The sequence below is a fragment of the Sinohyriopsis cumingii genome, unplaced genomic scaffold (assembly GCF_028554795.1).
Source record: "Sinohyriopsis cumingii isolate HCF-2022 unplaced genomic scaffold, ASM2855479v2 utg001164l, whole genome shotgun sequence".
NCBI classification, from domain to species: domain Eukaryota; kingdom Metazoa; phylum Mollusca; class Bivalvia; order Unionida; family Unionidae; genus Sinohyriopsis; species Sinohyriopsis cumingii.
The window spans coordinates 39,523-59,513 of NW_028315966.1; the positions used below are offsets into that span (position 1 = coordinate 39,523).

General features: G+C 39.1%; 1 protein-coding gene across 3 annotated transcripts in view; it reads right to left on the reverse strand.

Moving 5' to 3' along the window:
• The window catches only part of LOC149772819 (uncharacterized), a 33,065-nt gene extending 15,350 nt beyond the window's left edge, over positions 1-17,715 (reverse strand). For all 3 annotated transcript variants that reach the window (XR_016417585.1, XM_089947238.1, XM_089947239.1), the window contains exons 1-2: positions 17,608-17,715; positions 11,458-11,509 (exon numbers count right to left, since the gene is read on the reverse strand). Coding sequence is in view for 2 of the 3 variants with exons in the window: in XM_089947238.1 (XP_089803364.1) it covers positions 11,458-11,509; positions 17,608-17,631 (76 nt within the window). In the remaining variant the exon portion in view is untranslated. The remainder of the gene's footprint in view (positions 1-11,457; positions 11,510-17,607) is intronic.
• Between the last annotated feature and the right edge of the window lie 2,276 nt (positions 17,716-19,991).

Below are 19,991 nucleotides of genomic sequence, written 5' to 3' on the forward strand. Positions count from 1 at the left end.
GCGTCTTATCCTAAATTGCCAGGACATTTTTTATTGAAAAATGTGTAGGATAATGGATAAATGATGTGAACCGATGACTGATAGAAAACTTTGATGCTTTACTTTCAGAGACAATGTTTTCGCGTAGCGTTCCCGAAAATAGGAAATTAAAGTAATTTGAAATATTATCTAACCAATTAACAACATGCTGAAACAAAATTGAAACTTGTCATTCATTGAACAAATGAGAATTATCGAAAAATCCTTGATGTAGATGGCACTTGTCCATAAGCTGCCGACCTAAATATGCTCGCCACCTTGACTCTCCACAAGGCTATGGATTGAAATAAATGGCGGCTTTTCTTTGAACATAGTGGGGATGGCAGATCAAGAAAAGATTGTGAAATGAACGTTTCTGCACAGGGTTTCACAAGACGTCATATAAAATGATTGCGTGGTCTAGTTGAGTAACTACCCTCCTAGAATTCTAATACTGTGTTATGAGAGTTCAGTCTCAGCTGTGCTCGAGGAGGTTCTGGCTCATTTTTTTTTACTGCGTGCGATAATGTCCGTGGGCGAGTGTGTAAATACCATATGTGGAGTATCGTTTATAGTCGAAGGACCGTAGTCCTTTTTTGTTGGTGAGTAGGGTGGACAGTTGATGTCGTTCTGATCGGAAAGTTCTCGTGGAATAGTATTGAAGATCTCCCTGTAACGACTGTCTGTAATAATCGATAATAGTATCAACATCGAGTGTGGTGCAATACATTTTGGATCGAAGTCATATGAATTCTGTGATGGGTCTGCCACAAGTTTCATATTTGAACTTTCCAAATTTCATTTATTGTCTTTACAGCGAAATGTAATTGTTTCTGGATAATCGCTAAGATCAAAGAGATCTCGATGTTGATAGAGATCTGCGTAGACATCATCATTGTGAAATTCATAGACGAGCAAATGGTATCTATCATGAGTAGTCTGGCTTTATCTCTAGTGTCTTTTGATGAAGTCATAGTGAAACTTAGGCATTAGCATTTTGAGGAGATCGAGAACAACTGGACCGACGTAGATCGGTTTATAATATGTGTTTTTCTGGATTCGATGGAGACAAGTTCTTCGTCCAAGATTTCATGCTAACGAAAACATCGTTGGCTACGAGCTTATCTCATCGTCGTGGGTTACTGACGACTTCGATTTTCTTTCTGCTTCTGTTTTCTGTTTTTTGTTTCCGAAGACACTGTTTTTCATGAGTTTAAAGAAATTTTAACTGAAGTCCGCCATGGCTTTAGCTCGTTGTTGGTCATTGAAGTCGATTTCAACCATGGAGATTGTTTAAACTTGAGATCTCGATGAACTTGTTTAAGAACGAGTCAGTGTTGAAGAACTTATTCGAGTAGTCAATAATGTATCTTATAGTGTGCTTTGTGACGGAGATTGGATATGAGCATTTGATATTGGCATCTCCGATTCCGAATTGTGTTTTTTGTTAGAGTTGCTGGGGAGAAAGCACCGAGGGTGTGATGAGAAGTGATTCAGCGCAGACGAGATGATCGTCATGAGCGCCGTGGAGATGGGGTGGATACTCCAGATCGACTTTGGAGGAATAGCCCCATGAGTCATCCTGATATCCTGCTTGTCTTTCATGTAGGAATTGTTCTCCGGTGATCTAGTGAAAATCACCTACAGGAAGAGTTAGCGACATGGCCCATATATAGACATTATTGGCATCGAGGTAGAGGTTGTATGTGGATGGTTTAGTGGGATCGTAGTTGGACATGTATTTGTTATTGGCGACGGCGAGACATTTTCCTGATGGTGCCGATGCCTCCTCGTATGATACTCTCAGTGAACATTAACATGTATGGATCTTGCAAGATTTCAAGTTGCAATTGACTTGTCTTGAGAAGGGCATCCCAGGAGGGGCCTGGTGAGGTGAAATGCCATAGTGGATCAAGTATAATACTGATCTAGACGCATGTGTCTGAAATGTTCGAAGACATCTGTGAGTATGTTTGTCTTCAGGTACAGGTCGTTATAATCTCCGAGAGTGTGACATCCAAGCTCGTTCAGTATCTTATTCGCGTACTGATACTCTACCTCCGTAATATTGAAATGATGTAAGTAAAAATAGAAAATCTTCAGAGCTGGTAATGAGGTTTCATCGAATCTGGACCACGCATCGATGTATTAGTAGGGATAAACTCCTTCTCGTTGCAGAAGAGGAACACGATCTCCAATTAATTTTTGAAATGCATGAATTTAGCTCAGGTTTGAGCGATTTCTTCTAGCGACGACTTCATAAACTGGAAGGAATCGATGAATCGGAAGGGACCAATCGAAAACATGTTGGTTTTTTTTTCGAAATTGTTGGGAATGCATTTGATGTTTGTTCCTACTTCAGTAGAAGGGCCATGAATCGTGGATGGCTGACTGCCGCGATGATGACGTGTTCATCGTATCCTCGTAGATTATGAGTGATGACTGGAAAGATTTATAAATCTTTGAAGCATAGATTAGAATCCACGTGAGAAGTTCCTCGATAGTGGCCATCCAAATGACAGTGATCTCTGTCTTTTGATCATATGGTTGAAAGTACTCTTCGCAGATGCGCCATTGCTGTGCTGCTTTATGCTGATTGAGTTGTGAGAAGGTGAGAGAAGTAAGGGTGTTGGATTGTTTATGAGTTTGCAGATGCGTTTCCATTTCGTGACGAGTTGTTCAAAGAACCAGACGACGCAGTCCTTTCCTCGCTGTTGTTGATACGACGAACGCCAACGTTCATCGGGAGAGTAGCAGGTTTTACATTCGATCGCACATGGGATGTGTTTATGTTCTACTTGAGTAAAATAATGGATGGGTTTTGGAGAAGGTCATTGTGCCTTTTCCAGGATCGCTTCTGAGTCAAAGACGATGTAAAATGTTTGCGCGTATTTTTTGTTGTGGTGTTCGAACTGTAGTGTTTCTCGCGTGGCATCTGTATGATTTGTAATATTTGGCAGTATCCTGACGAGACGTGAAACTGTAGTTGTTGGGATTGAGGAAAACATTGTAAGCATCGTTAGAAGAAATACCCTTGATTCTTATGCTGCGTGTACCGAGATCGACGTAACCGGCTGAAGTCTTTGATGTATAAAAATGATTTTGTTAATTCAGTAAATTGATGCTGCGTTGTGAGGCTGTTTTGGAGATCAGCAGTGGATAGACAACGAACTGCTTATCACCCGCTATCTTATCATCGACTCCGAATTCATTGATGGAGAGTCCCACCATGAGTGTTTCTAGTTTAGAGATGCCGTTAGTTTTAAGGGTATCAAAATATGGATTGTACTTGGACACTCGATCGGCATTGACCTCAGTGGGATGTATCTAAGAGAGGACAGCTCACACGAGGCTATACTCATCGTTGTTTTTTACATAGATGCATGCTTTGGTAGCTAAGATTTGTTAGATTTGTTTGGGGAATAGACCGTACTTGTTTCCTCGTAACGGTGTGAATTTTGAAGTTTGAAACTAGATAGAAGGATCCAAGCTGATCCTGACTTTTGAAAATCTTTGATGCGACATGGTTTAAACGACCACGCGATGTCAATAATGTGACTCAAAAATCATCAGTGCGATACACGATAAGAGATTTAGCTCTGATCCACACGTCGATGCTTTTGTGTTCATTGACCAGATGAACGTTGACAGCGACACCCAGTTGGATGGCTGTATGGGTACACAGTTCTGCTGGGACAGTAGGGTATAGAATGAACTGCAGGAGTGATGGGTTGAATCTACGCTGAAGAATAAGGGAATGGTCTTAGGTCAATCCTTTGTCAGCTCCTCCGTGTGCTTTTTCAGTACGTCTACGATTTTGGGTAAATTTTTTCTCGATATCATCTCGACGGGATCGGATGAGGATGTCATGCTGAAGACGAAGAAGTGTGTCCTTTAGAGCAGTTTTTCCTGTGAGTGATTTCTATTTGTCTTGCAGTTGCTTCAGATACTGCTGCTTGGTGAGGATCTCTCTTTCAGCGATCACCTTGTATTTGGTGACGAGCTTGCGGCAGACATGTCCTCTAGGCATAGTCTTTAATTTTTTCGGACTCGTTCGATGAACTCATTCGGAGCTGCATTGGATCTGGGATACGGTACTGGAGTACCTGTCATCGACTGAGCTATGCACTTGAATCGACGGGTTATATCATCAACAAGGATGAACTCTCTTCCTGTATCAGATTCCATATGCAAGATTTTAGTCTATCCTTGCAATGATAGAAATGCTGTATAATATAGCCCTGTATTTCATTTCTTGAAATGCTTATTCATTTTGTCCTTTCTTTAATTGTATAACAAAACATTTAATATAGATTGCATAGCACCATGCCTCTGCGTGGAACACAGAAGTGTGCATGGTTTCCTCAGGGGAGTGCGAAAAAGTGTAACTAGTCCTGTACGAGAGAGTACTGTGCTCAGGATTCTGTTCTGATAAGGCATGGAAGTCAGGATTAAACCGTGGTTGGGATGTCAGGAAGGAGTTCGAGGCCAATTCCAAATGTGTCAGCGCTGTGGATGACGAAATATCTGAGCGATTTAATATAACTACGTAAAAGCTAGAACTACCCAGATAATCCGTCTTTCATCTCAACGGAGATACCTCGGATAATCGGCTGTACAATTTGGAGATAAGACCCGACGGATAGCAAAACAATATTTCAAAAATCATGTTTTTACTCCATTTTTATTAGGCAGATGATCTGTACAGCAACTTGAGGAGCTCTTCTCGGTACATGCAGGAGATACAATGCTTGAATGAGAGTCCCTTATCGTAGATGTTGATCTTACCAGATTGGTAGAGTGTTTTCAGCTGTGCCGCCATGAGCAGGACGAGGTCGTGCAATATGCCTATGTCGTTGGTAAGATTCACGTTAATGTCGATGTTAAGATGAAACGCATTGATGATGGCCTCCTCAATATCTTATCCGATTTTCCACGACGACGTAAGTGAGATACCGCGTATCATCCACGTGATGTTCTGCCATCTCTACGTCCTTGATGTTCTATACTAAGGCGCTTTAAAAAAATTCTGTAGAGTTTTTTTCTCACTCAGATATCGTTTGCAGTGCTGTCGAATCAGATATTCGTCGTAGTAGATCTTCACGATACCCTATCTGGATAGGTCGGACCATGTTTCTCGCGTCAGTAAGGCCTGTTTTTGTGCTCTGGTCAACATCAGTTCGATTTCCTCTGGCTGAAATGTTCTAAATACGCGTAGGCGGCTGCAGCCACATCGGGTTCAATCTTCCCATACACGCTAAACATGATCACGTTAAAAAGCACCTCCATGGTCTTGTTGCTTTCAAGCATGGATGCCTCATTGCTAGCTTCACCTCCTCCAGAGCGGTCGTTGAATGCCACGTCCTCGTACTCCATTCCAACCTGCTAAAAAATCTTACGTTTGTTGACAGATCCATGCGGGACTCCATCTCCTCAAAAGTGTTTTCAGGAGACCACTTTATCCATGGTAATGATTTTTGTATCGGCCCCGTAATCTTCCTTTCGACCAAATTGTCGTCGTTTGACATAGCCCATTCTCTCGATGGCATCTACGAGACCTGGATGTGTATGATTTCGATGCCTTCGATGGTTTTGACTAACCGTGCTGACTTGTTATAGTTACAAAAGTTAAAGACCGTCCAGTATAGATCGAAGGCCTCTCTGAGCCGCTATTGTCGCATGTTTCCCCCAGACAGATGGGACCGTTTCACGTCGTGCTGTTTCCATCTCTCGTGAGCCTCTCACAAGGATGAATAATCCGCGTTTCTCACCTCGTTCAACTTCGCATGCACTCCCGTTGCCTGCTTAAACACCTGCTGGTCATTGTCAGCGTACGACGCATCGTATATATAAGTATCGTCGAACAGCAACTAGTACAGCTCCGTAGCGATGCGCTCGCTTTCTTCCATGATCTATACAAGATCATCCAGAGCAAAAATCTAAAAATAAGATTGTGGGTTCTGCTGTGAGTGCCGTGAATTTAAATAAAGAATAATGCATGTACGTATTGAAGACCGCAATGAAAAATTAGAGCTTTGTAGATCATATCGTGACTGTACTGGTAAATAAGGCATCTAAGGTATTATCGGGTATGACCTCATCGAGTCGCCACGTGAGAATTCCTTCGCTGCCAATATTTCGTCTTCTGACCCGAATTTCTATATCGCCATGGCTTCAGTCAGTTGTATCTGCAGCCAAAAATTAGAACTGATGGTGTTGGTTGCCCACCCTTTCCAGTGCCAGTGCCTGCTGCCAAATGGGTTGAAAAGACCATACAGGCCCTGAAGGGCGCTGAGTATTCAGACGGCACTGAAATGACGATGTGAGAGTTCCACCTGCTGCTCCTCACCTCCGATCATTCTCGTATTGTATACGAAGACTTGATATAGTCAAATGAACGATACCACGCTCCTGTTTGACTCCAAGGTAAGGTATAATCCTCACTTGGAGCTGAACCAGCAGTCATCTCCGTCGAAAAGTGGAACAGCTTCTTTAACGTCACTGTCAACAACAATCGGTTTTCGTACGTAGTTACGCTTCATAAAAAACGATCACGATCTCTCTCGGAGGCTACAACATCACTGACATCGCCTCTGAAATTTCACGACTGATCAGTGCCAACGGAGACGTGTCAGCCAACATTAAAATCGAACCAAATTACTCTACGCTGCGGACTCGCATCACCCTCGCTGGAAACTACCTCGTGCGATTCGACATCGCCAACTCCATCGAATTTCTCCTAGGATTTAGTCTGGAACATCTCTGACTCAAAATGGAGTTATTGAAGGAGATCTGCCAGTCAATATTTCTTATGTCAACAGACTCCTCATCAACTGCTTCATCACTCAGAGGTCCTTGTCTTTCGTATGCTCCGCCGCCAACGTCATTTATTCCACCTCGAGTAACGTTCCTCCAGGCTCGCTCCTGCAATTTCGTCCCAATCCCTTCATTTTCTATCGCATCACCAACACGTACGAGATCTCATAAATCACCATGTGTTTGACTGATCAGTCTGGCAATGTCGTCGGAAACAAAACTAAAAGAATCACATATTACCTGTACGTCAGACGACGCAGAACCGACAAAAAAGTGTTCGCAGATTAAACGAAGATGAGACCTTCAGGCGTGCATCGACGCAAAATCGTGGGTGGAGTTTTATCCAAGTTATTTAATTCCGTACGAGCAGCTCTTCCATGCATAGCCGCCAAAGCTGCATCCATTTGTCTGAAGGCTGCACTGGAGCAGCCTCTGCAGCAGGATCGCTGAGATGACAAAAAATATTCAACAAAATCATGCCAGCGACGGAAACCATGCTAGCCGAAGCACCCGTGGCAGAGACGCTAGTCCCCAGAGAAGCAAAACAGGCTCTTCAAAAAACGGTTAGACGCCGCAGCGAGCGATCCGAAAATATTTTACAGGATCTGGACAGAAAGGGGCCGGATATGGCTAAAAACTATTATGGTAACTTTTTATATTAACAATATAGCATAGCATCATGTTTTTGAAATTCAGTCCTGATTATCTTCGCTATACTACAAAGCACATCTCTAATACATTGAGCCAGAACACCCCTTCTAGCAGAGGTGATGAAAAGTGAACCAGAACCTCCTTCGAGCACAGGTGAGACAGAACCCTTATAACACACTAGTAGAGTTCTATGAAAGTTCTCACCCACCTAGACCATGCAGTGGAGTAGGTGAGACAGAACCTATATTTATTTATCTCTACTATTAAAAAGATGTTGTTGTTGTTGTTGTTGTAGGGTTTAACGCCATTTTCAGCACAAGATAGGCTATACACTGTGGCCAGTATAACTGGTGGAGGAAGAACTCGGGGAAACCCACAAGAAGCTACTGGCAAGCTTTCTCACGTACCCACAATGGCCAAACCCGAGACTCGAACTAACGCAGACAGAGGTGAGATGGCAGTGATCCGTAACGGTGAGCGCTTTACACCACTTGTCCACTCGGGGCCCCACTAACAAGTAAACGGAAAGAGTGAGAAGCAACAAACTTTGTAAAATGCAGCAGATGATTTACTTTCCAAGATATACAAAGTGAAAATGTGACAGGATGAATTTATTGCATTACGAATTAAATCTAAAAATGTCATAGAATTACAGACACAAGTCATTATAATTAAAGCTCTGAGTGAACTTTAGTGGACATCCAAATTAAATGCAACGCTGAATGTGTTGATGTGCCTGTGGTTGCCCATATAATGCTGATGTGAAAATAGTCTTTTATTGGTTGACAATAAAAGAACTCAAGAAGAAATTTTTATTTGAAATTTCAGCATAAATTCAAGTCCATAGTTTCAAAAATGTTATTTTTGGAGAGCACCTTGTATTTCCAAAAAGTAATTGCTTGAATTAAATAATTTGAATAAATAAAATTCCAGCCCCAATGAATTTATGGACAAAGCAATTTTGAAATCGATTCTGCTACAGTCTCAAAGCACAAATAATAAATTTCTAGAAAAACAAGTTTATATTGTCTTCTGCTTGACTTCCCTAATGGAAAATAACCTTCAAGAAACTTCTTAAATTTACAAAATGCAAACTTATTTATAATTAGAAGGTCTGTTTGTAAAATTATAATATAAAGAACATAGTAAACACAACGTCCTTGCCTCGGACAAAATAATAATCCTAATAGTTAATACATGTTCATAGAGAAATGTATTAGTTGTTTACAGAATATAAAAAAAGATCAACGAATCAGGTCAAGTAGAAAATGAACTCGATTTTGGACAAGTTCAAGTCCAACAAACAATGTTACATTATCAATAGCATATAACTAAATATTTTTTTTTATTAAACAAACACTAACTAGAAAAACAATGCAAATGACATATGCATAACAAATTAATTGCAGCATGCTTACAATACTAATTTCGCACTTACTTCCGTGCCTTTTCCTTTCCAAATCTATAGCGAGACCCTTGAGAATTAAATGAATCATATATTCGCCTACACTCCCATTATTGTGTAATCTCAACCCCATGCGATTCAGAACAACAACAACAAAGAAAAAAGAGAAGAAGAAAAACAAAAACCAACAAAAATGAGAACATAAAGATACAAAACACCGAAGTCATTTCATTTACAAATTTACAGTTTCTAACCTGATCGATACCAAGGGACACATAACACGGTCCTTTCGTTCCAATTTCAAACCGATATAAACAATTAGATTTCTCACTGTCCTTTTCCGATTCACAGAACAGTCCATTTTCAGTAAAAATCTGTTGTCTGCATACAATATTTCCAATGTCACATTTTTATGTGAAACTCCTACATGCATGTGCTCAATGAGATGTCAATTCCAAAGTTGCGAAAATATAATAAATTATTCAGATCTCACCTTAAGATCTGTGATCTGAAAAAAGACTTGCCCTTGAAAATATGGCGAACAAGATAACCGTGTGACAGACCCCTCGTAGCTATCGGATTAGAAATTATTATTTGTTGAATGAAATTACTATATTCGGTGCAAATTCTTGATGTTTTCAGTAACTAAAATCAGCGGAAATTACAAACTGATGTCGGGGAGGATGGATACTATATTATGACCACTAATATCTGTTTAGTAGTTTACTATTCCATTTACAACATTGTTCACAATACGGAAACTCCACAATGCAACAAATAATCCCCAGCATGTCCAGAATTCCCAGTGAAAACACACATATAGGGCCTACATCAGACACATGTTTTTTTTTTACAATTATCAACGATCAAAGAGCCATCTGACGGATACAGTATGATTCCCTTTCCCCATTACACCAATTTCAGTACAGACGAAAATGCCCTGTTAAAAAGATATTCCAAAATGGCCAGATAGATGTTCGCCTAAATAAATATATTCCCAGTAATCAGCTTATACATTTTATGATTGCCTCCATAGAGATAGCTCATGGAAGGTAATCGAATGCCGTGCACAAAGCAAGTACACTGCGGTGAGTACAAGCATGTACCAGCCAGTTCTAGCTCATATAGAGTGGGTGAAACAACGTTAAAGTTCATATCCACTTTTTAAAAAGAAATGCGTCACTTCATGTGATGTTCCGCTTGCGTAAGATATCTTACCGAGATAAAGCCTATTACATAGAACAGTCCAGGGAGTGTGACCAATTCCAAATATAACCCGAATGCGGAAACAAGTATTTCAAGTCCACCAAATTTATTGTTATTGCAGATAAAGTGCATTTTTATTTAAGTTGATAAGAAGAAAAACACAATTGATTTGTGAAACTTTATACAACGATACTCGATTCATCTCGTGGGCTATAAATAGCGAAATCTGAGAAATGTGTTTGACGGCAGGCCGTATGTTGATAATACCTTCTACAGGTTTTGTTTACTGTGCGTTAATTTCTTGCTTTTTAGTACGCGTTTTCACAATTGCCACTTTTTTGATTTCTTTTAAAAAAAACAGTACGATTATATAACGATTTGGTTGGCCATTGTGACAATGTATTAGACAGATTACGGTCGATTTTACTCTACAGACGTTCTAAAAGAGATTATTCAAATATAAAACGAACAAACTCGTTATATCTTAGATGTATTATGTCCTCAATACAGCGGCCCCGGTCTCTGCTCGCAAGCAATGTAGTAGAGTGAAATCATTGAACTATTCATCTTGCCTTTATGTGTGTGTGTGTGTGTGTGTGTGTGTGTGTGTGTGTGTGTGTGATTTGGATTTTTAACGTAGCTTTAACAATTCTTCAGTCATATCGCTAGGATGTCTGCAATGTGGCAGTTTATAGTGAAGTCTCTTGCCTTTATGATGGCGATGATAATTTCCAATCGGTCAGGATAGCAAGTTTCAACGTGAACATTAATCTACAACTGATTATGTATTTACACTATGTCAAACATTTTCACTCCAGAAAGATCAAATGATGAGAGACCAGACGGACAGAGGTTAGAGCAGTGGCGTCACTGGGGGGTGCAAGGGGTGCGGACCGCACCGGGTGACACCATCAGATTGGGTGACACCAAAAGGGCATTACTAAGGATTCTGTATGGTCTGTTACGGAAGGAGTTCCATGGGAGTGACACCATGAGTTACCGCACAGGGTAACACCAACCGTAGTGACGCCAATGGGTTAGAGCGTTCGCCTCGGATGCAGGAAGTCGCGGGTACTGACAGCTGCCTCGCTAGGCGCTCATCAGTAAGTGATTAGTTTTAGGACTGGTTGGCTTAGTGTTAGGATAATGTGACTGGGTGGAACAGGATGCTTACACGTCTGTTGCATGATGATCCACTGCAGACATCGTAGCGAAATGACTGAACATATTTTAAAAACTAAGTTAAAAATCCAATTCACACACACAGACACACACAGACACACACACACACACACACACACACAAAATCAGATAAGTAGGTCGACTCAACGAGTTGTTCTTCCATTTGTAAATATTCATACCTAGCGAAAATACAAAAGGAATCAAGAATGGGACATTCCGGTTCATCTTGATCTGAAAAAGAGAAGATGCATTGAATTAAGAATAACATAGTACTTTTTCAAAGTCGTAAGCTTTGCATAGAAAGCTTGCAGGCAGTGTAGGTCAGGTAGTAAAAGGTTTGAAGCAGAAATGTCGACTATCATTGATCAGTTTCACCATACGTTAAAAACACAAAATTAGTTGATCACATAAAGTTAGAATTCTCCTCACCATTTGCTCTCTGGTGCAAGTATGTGTGAGCAATATTGTAACTCGAACGGAGTTTAAAGGACCGACCATTTAATTTTCTGTGACAGGTTTCTGATTTTTTTCTTGAAAAAATAAAGAAAAACTTCTGAATAGATATAGCCTGAAAATAACATCCTGGTTCTGATTTGTTATATCCATTATATTAGTTAGAAAAACAATTTCAGGAGGTAAATAAAAGCAAATATAAAAATATACTGGTTGTGAAAGAAATCCTCAGCCTCCAGCACCCAAAAACTACGTGGTCACTCACAGTCTCGAACGAGCGCAGCAATCTCGAACACATGTGTGAAACTGACTTGAGGTCGATTTTGCGCTGATTGTCAAGGATTTCAAACAAATGACTACATATTCATTAGACTAATCAATCAACTCTGGATTTAATCAACTCTGGATCAGAAATAAAACAGTTCAGATTTATTTAATGTCCTTGCTCTAATCGATGACCTAAATGTGGCATGTAGCTACCACTCCTATGAGGAATAGTATTTAGCCTATTCGAATTATCCCCAGGCTATATTTATTATGACAACCACCATAAAATATGTGTAAATTACATAAAGCAACAATTTTGCGTGATTTTTAAGATATGTTCCCTCTACTTTTCATCATTTTTGGAGGTCCAAATATGAGAAGTATTCATTCGTAAATTGGCCCTTGCAAGTTAGTTTTCAATGTGCAAAATTAATGTATGCTAGTTGTATGCCTAATTAAATAATATATATTGACAATAAATTGACTTAGGCAGTGATAGCAAAATCACTGATTCCATCATAAATCTGCCACAAAGACTAAATAAATATCTACCAAATCAAACAATTCAACTTATACCTTATCTTTTATGAGCGTGCGTTTGCACTGGATAGGGTTGATGAATACGAATAAATATTGACTGTATATGCAAACTAAAAATCACACCATACGAATTGTGTCTAGTATTAAATAAACTTTCACTGACAAAAAAAGGAAGAAATAAATAGTGAATATGAAATCATAAGTCGGCTTTCTCCAATATATGTTTCTTTGATTTCTTTTGCTGAAATATTTGATATTAGCAAATATAGTAAGCTTATTTGTATATTTCATGGACTACGTGGCAAGGAAACCTCTCTTTGGCCGATGAATGATCTGAGCCTTTAAACCGTTATTCTGACCATGTCAAGTATTCCCGAAATCCGTTGAGCCCAAAACCATAGTTTAGACGTAAGTACACTAATCAGACATAGTACATGGGGTACGTATAGGCAAGTAAAAATATAACATATAGGGTACATGCAAGCAAGTAACAATTAGACATGACACTTGGGGGAACATCAGACAAAGTATCTGGAATACATTTAAGTAAGTAAGAATGAGTTTGTTTGTTTGAACTGTAAGTTTAACGCCATATGTCAGCACATATTATAGGTTATGCATGGCGGCCAGTATATTTGGAGTAGAAAGACCACTGGAGGAACCAGCGATCCACAGGAAGCTACTGGCAAGCTTTTTCTCATTCCCACTTTGAATTGCCCAGAACCACGCGGACGGAGATGAGATAACAATGCTATGTAATAACAAGCGCATTAGACCACTCGTCCACCCTGTCCCCATGTACAAATCAGATATGACACTTGGGGTACATATATGGACGAGCTATGTATGCTCTGTTTTTCAATTCTGTTTGTAGAGACAGTCATCACTTCTTTGTTTTGGAAGAGTTTTCTCAAAGGAAGAATGGCTTTATTAAAATATCATTTCTATATTCAGGTTTCAGTTTGTCACTAAGGTTTATAACATTACTCACAAAATTAAACACCAACAACTTGTACTGCTTTAACTTTATCTTCCTTTGTTATCGCGTTTCATTGTCTATGGACATGCATTTTTCATTTTGCTTTTTATTGCCCTAGAACATCCCGTAACACCAATACCGACGTTCTTTATTAAGTGCTCGTTAAATTCTTGAAGTCTATTGCCTTACATCTAAGTCCCTCATTCGTAGACCAGATATGCATCCTCAATATATGAAGCTGCTCAAAAATTACAATGTGACTCATATGGTGTGTTGTTCGTATAACTGATAAGTAACATCAAGTCTAATATAAGTGACAAAACGTCTGGGTGTAAACTTTCTTCCTGCTGACTTGCACCAATCGGTTAACGATCAGCTGTCTTCCACCCATTGGCTCTGTTGCTCTGTTCCGGCAACATGTTGCTGTCTAACTCTTGCTGAGTTCTGCTAACAATCTGCTGTCTTGCACTGCTGAGATCTATTGTTCAGCTTGAGTAACAATCTGCTGTCTTGCACTGCTGACATATATTGTTCATCTTGATTAACAATCTGCTGTCTGCTGTCTCGCACTGTTGAGATCTATTGTTCAGTTTTATGAACAATATACTTTCTTGCACTGTTGAGATCTATTGTTGAGTTTGATTAACAATCTGCTGTCTTGAACTGCCGTCATACTGTTCAGCTTGATTAACACTCTGGTGTCTGCTGTCTCGCACTGATTAACAATCTGCTATCTCGCACAGCTGAGATCTACTGTTCAGCTTGATTAACAATCTGCTGTCTTGCACTACTGAGATTTATTGTTCAGCTTGATGAAAAATCTGCTGTCTTGTACAGCTCACATATATTGGTCAGTTTGATTAACAACCTACTGTCTTGCACTGTTGCGATCTACTGTTCAGTTTGATTAACAATCTGCTGTCTTGCACTGTTGAGATCTATTGTTCAACTTGATTAACAATTTGCAGCCTTGTAGTATTGAGATCTAATTTCCAGTGTGATTAAGAATCTGCTGAGATCGATTGTTCAGTTTGATTAACAATCTGCTATTTTGCACTGCTGACATCTGTTGTTCAACTTGATTAACAATCTGCTGTCTTGCACTGCTGACATATATTGTTCAGCTTGATGAACAATCTACTGTCTTGTACTGTTGAGATCTACTGTTCAGTTTGAGTAACAATCTGCTGTCTTGCACTGCTGAGATCTATTGTTCAGCTTGATTAACAATTTGCTGTCTTGCACCACTGAGATATATTGTTCAGCTTGATGAACAATCTGCGGTCTTGCACTGCCGACATCTATTGTTCAGCTTGATTAACAATCTGCTGCCTTGCACTATTGAGATATATTGTTAAGTTTGATTAAGAATCTGCTGTGATCGATTGTTCAGTTTGATTAACAATCTGCTGTCTTGCACTGCTGACATCTCTTGTTCAGCTTGTTTAACAATCTGCTGTCTTGCACAGCTGACATATATTGTTCAGCTTGATGAACGATCTACTGTCTTGCACTGTTGAGATCTACTGTTCAGTTTGATTAACAATCTGCTGTCTTGCACTACTGAGATTTATTGCTCAGCTTGATGAACAATCTGCTGTCTTGCACAGCTGACATATATTGTCCAGCTTGATGAACGATCTACTGTCTTGCACTGTTGAGATCTACTACTGTTTAGTATAATTAGCAATCTACTGTCTTGCACTGCTGACATATATTGTTCAGCTTGATGAACAATCTACTGTCTTGTACTGTTGAGATCTACTCTTCAGTTTGATTAACAATCTGCTGTCTTGCGCTGCTGAGATCTATTGTTCAGCTTGATTAACAATCTGCTGTATTACACTACTGAGACTTATTGTTCAGCTTGATGAACAATCTGCTGTCTTGCACTGCTGACATCTATTGTTCAGCTTGATTAACAATATGCTGCCTTGCACTATTGAGATCTACTGTTCAGTGTGATTAAGAATCTGCTGTCTTGCACTGCTGACATCTATTGTTCAACTTGATTAATAATCTGCTGTCTTGCAGTGTTGACATATAGTGTTCAGCTTGATGAACAATCTACTGTCTTGCACTGTTGAGATCTACTGTTCAGGTTAATTAACAATCTGCTGTCTTTATCTTGATTATCAATCTGCTGTCTTGCACTGCTGACACATATTGTTCAGTTTGATTACCAATCTGCTCTCTTGCACCGCTGACATCTATTGGTCAGTTTGATTAAGAATCTGCTGTCTTGCAAACCTTTTATACCGTTAGATATCATGTCAACTTAGATATCGTGTCAACTTAGTACTAAAGAATAGGAAAATTGTTCACACCCACTTTAATTATCATTATCATGATGTACATATATTCAAAATAACACTCCTCTCCCGGATGTGTTGAAAATCAAAGCCCGCGTGAACCACATGTTGGTTTCAATTGCACTGTAAATACTGTAATAAAATGTAGCAGTTTTGGCGGTTTGACAAATCTGGCAGATTATTACATGTTGTATTAGTGGCAATATCAATAGAAACTCTGAATTTTGTATTAAAACCACATTAACAGGTGCATTTTCAAGCAATGCTACAAAATTTGCAGCGACTTGTTTATTAATACAATATCTGATATGTTTTGGAATAGGAATGGTCTCTTTCCAAGGGTCGGGTTTTATGATCTAGTTACTGCAGTAGCCACCACGTTGCTACATTCAATCAATTGTGAACAATTTAATTTGCATTCTACAGGTTCGCTACCTAAAATATTAACTGCAAACAAAATGGCTCCTTATCAAAATCTATTTGGGTAGAATGAGGTAATAACTGAAGTTTTGTTTCCTTTTTTGTTTTAAAAAACAACAAAATTTCGTCTCGAACGAGAAGCATCAAGTAGGAAAGAAATGACGTTTAGTCTGGATAAGAAGTCATTCCAGGTTATGATACTCTTATCTTGGGAATTTTCAAAGAAAAGACAGGTATTAGGTTATACATCCCCTACAGATGTGCGTCCGTGGTCTGAAATCTGAAAAATCGAGGACGATCTGTAGATATGGATAACGGTTTTAAAATGTTGATCCATCCACTGGAGATGGACTATAGTCGTTGGAGAATCTATATAATTATATATAAAATGTATAACAATTTCAAAAGACTTATTGCTGCGTGCTGAAGGCGTTTGGTTGCCATAGCCCGCTGACACTCGCTGCAATCTAAACGTAGGGATGAATATATATATATATATATATATATATATATATATATATATATATATATATATATATATATATATATATATATATATATTCATTCATTCCCACACCTCAAACCTCCCTCTCCAACGAATTCATGGGCACAGACTGACAGACTGATGGCGTGCGATAAAGGTGAGGGTGCTTGAAAATGAATTGTACAAACACTGTATTGTCATATATTATTACGATAAGATCCCTCTGATTTGGATCATAGTATTTGAAACAAATACATATTGACATAATATATATTTCACTTAGCACCATTCAGAAAGTTCAATTAGCCCGATTATATATATATATATATATATATATATATATATATATATATATATATATATATATATATATATATATATATATATATATATATATATATATAACACTGTTGTATCTATATTCACCGAACTAAAATGTCCATGTGTAACAGGCACACCAATTTCTAACGATGAATAAACATTACAAAAATGTTTGGTGGTGGTGTATATTGAAATATAAAACTTGTAATCACTGAGGAAATATCCCTTTAATCGGTCCTATGACGCGTGAAATGAGAATTAAATGCTTCTCTTCTATCAAAACGTCAACAATATTAAGTTCAGCTTGCAAAATATACATTTACATGAAAAGACAAATCCGCGATTGTCCCCTTAAGCAAGACTGAAATGGGCTGAAGTATAGTCGTCCTGGATCAAAACTTGAAACTTTAAAATATTTAAGATTCCCACCATAAAGCTAAAACACACAGCATGAAAAGACAAAGGCCTCTATTCAGCTTTTCTTAAAACACGAGCTCGTGCACACACATACACAGACACAAATAGCAAAAACATGTGTATAATCAATTCTTACCGAGGTGACTGGTACGTGGTACATAAATAATTTGTGACAAAACTTGGTTAAAATATTTCCTGATCGTTTGATTCACGCTCCATTGAGGAACTTGAATAGAAGTGCTCGTTATAAGAAAATTGTGCACTCCGCTTTTATATCATCTAAGAACAGGTTTAAGTTTATTTTAAGTTTTATATGACGCAGTCAATAACAAGGAAGTTTTGAACGAAATGACGAATCTTTCCTTGTTAAAACTGTACAAAGATGAAACGAATATGTCTTTCTCCAACATGAGATTATATTACCGAGCCTGAAGAATGACAAAACTGAAAAGATTGAAACAGACCTGGTTAGTATATAACATTAGTAGAAAGACTAATACCTCTTCTTTTCGAATGTTGGTCGACATAGCATAATGGTGTGACTATTGATGCTGAACTATGAACCTTGAAGTAAACGCTCAACTTTAAGCTATATGTACATATACTGGGGGGGGGGGGAGGGCGAGTAGTCTAATGCGCTCGCCTTTACCGATCACTGTTAACTCACCTCTGTTGGAGTCTTGGGCTCGGTCAATGTGTGTATATCAGAAAGCTTGCCTAGCTTCCCTAAGGTCGGTAGGTCTTACCGGGGTGTTCCCGGGTTCTTCCTCCGCCGTATATACTTGCCGCTACGTATAGCCTATCGTGTGCTGAGATGTAGCGTTAAACACAATAAACAAGCAAACATATACACAGATGGAAACACGAATGACATAAGTCTATGATATTCGATCCAATCAAGAAAAATCACTTACACACACACACACACACACACACAGATATATATATATATATATATATATATATATATATATATATATATATATATATATATATATATATATATATATATATATATATATATGTAAGTAGTGAAGGGGGACGATATAGGGACAATGGAAAAAGACCTTACATACCCCCTGTGACGATATAAGGCAGCTGATATAAGGACAAAGGCAATTTAACATGGGAAATTTTAACAGGGGTGGGACTATTAAGGGACAAAAAAGTATTGGGACTGTATAGGGACAAGAGGAATGGAACAGGGAAGATGACGTCACCGTACTGACGATGAGCAACATTGTAGAAAGAGGCTCACCTTAATCGGAGCAAACAGCGGAAAAAACCTAGAAAGCTTGGCGGGAACGGGACAGGCGGTACAGAGTCAGACAACATACAATAGACAAACACTTATACAACACACTAAAAAAAATTGTTTCAGACAAGAAAGCAAATCTTTTCGAGGCATATGAGTGGCCCTGTAAAGGGACTTTCGGTTTATGTTAACATTATTCCGTTAACATAGAGGGCATAGGTCTTCTTCTTTTCCTCCAACTTTGTCTGACTTCTGGTCCATAGATCAGGACCCTCTTCAAAGAACCTTGTCTCTCCACATAAATTCTTCTTTTCCAAGTGTCCATGATGATCTGACATACATGGGTAAGTCCGTACGGAGCAGCATTGACGAAACGAGGGTAGAGGATTCTACAATGGTTCACATCTTGTGACGAGAACAGGTGAAGGGAATGCGGTGAACTACTACCCTTTTTTACAGGAGAAGGGAGGATCGAAACGGATTGAGTTAATTCACCAATCCAAACACGCGTTACGAAATTCAGTCACAACATGGAGTCAGTCTTTCAATCCGAAGACAGCAGTCTGGGACGTCACATTCCCTATATAGATGTGCTAGCGCCTGTGCGCAGTCAATCCATACGACACAGTTTTTCAATTATGACTGAACCTTAGAAGACGTATTGGGGTACACCGGCTGTGGAGAAGACAAGTGATGGTATAGCAGCGACTACCCAAGTCAACGCAGACATACTTCCAGAATAGGTTGATTTTAAATGGGATTTTATCGATTTCCTTTCCTCTTCGCAAGAATTTGTTCCGGTACCAGTACCTCCGCCACCTTCTCCTTCTTTACCACACGTGGAGAATTTTAAACAGAGACAGAAAGAAGAACTGGATAAATTTTTACAGCAGCAAAAGGAAGCAGAACAAGTTTTTCTTCTTCAACGACAGCTAGAAGAAGAAGAGGCAAGAAAGAAACCACAGGAAGAAGAAGCAGAAAATAAACAAGGTCTAAGAGAGAAGGAGAATAGTGAAAGCCAAACGTTCACGGTACTCTTAGATATTTTCAGACTTCTTTATTACAACCGAAGAGAAAAAGACCTTCCCGAGCTAAACAACCCAACCCTGTTACTACGTCTACCATACCACCCCATGTGATTTCTACCAAATCATCATCGATAGGAGGCAGTCCAGAAGTAGGCCTTGGCTGTGGAAAAGGCTTAAGGCAGTTAAAGCTGATTGCTTCCAGTTCCTGAATTTGATTTTTAAACAAACATAAACCCA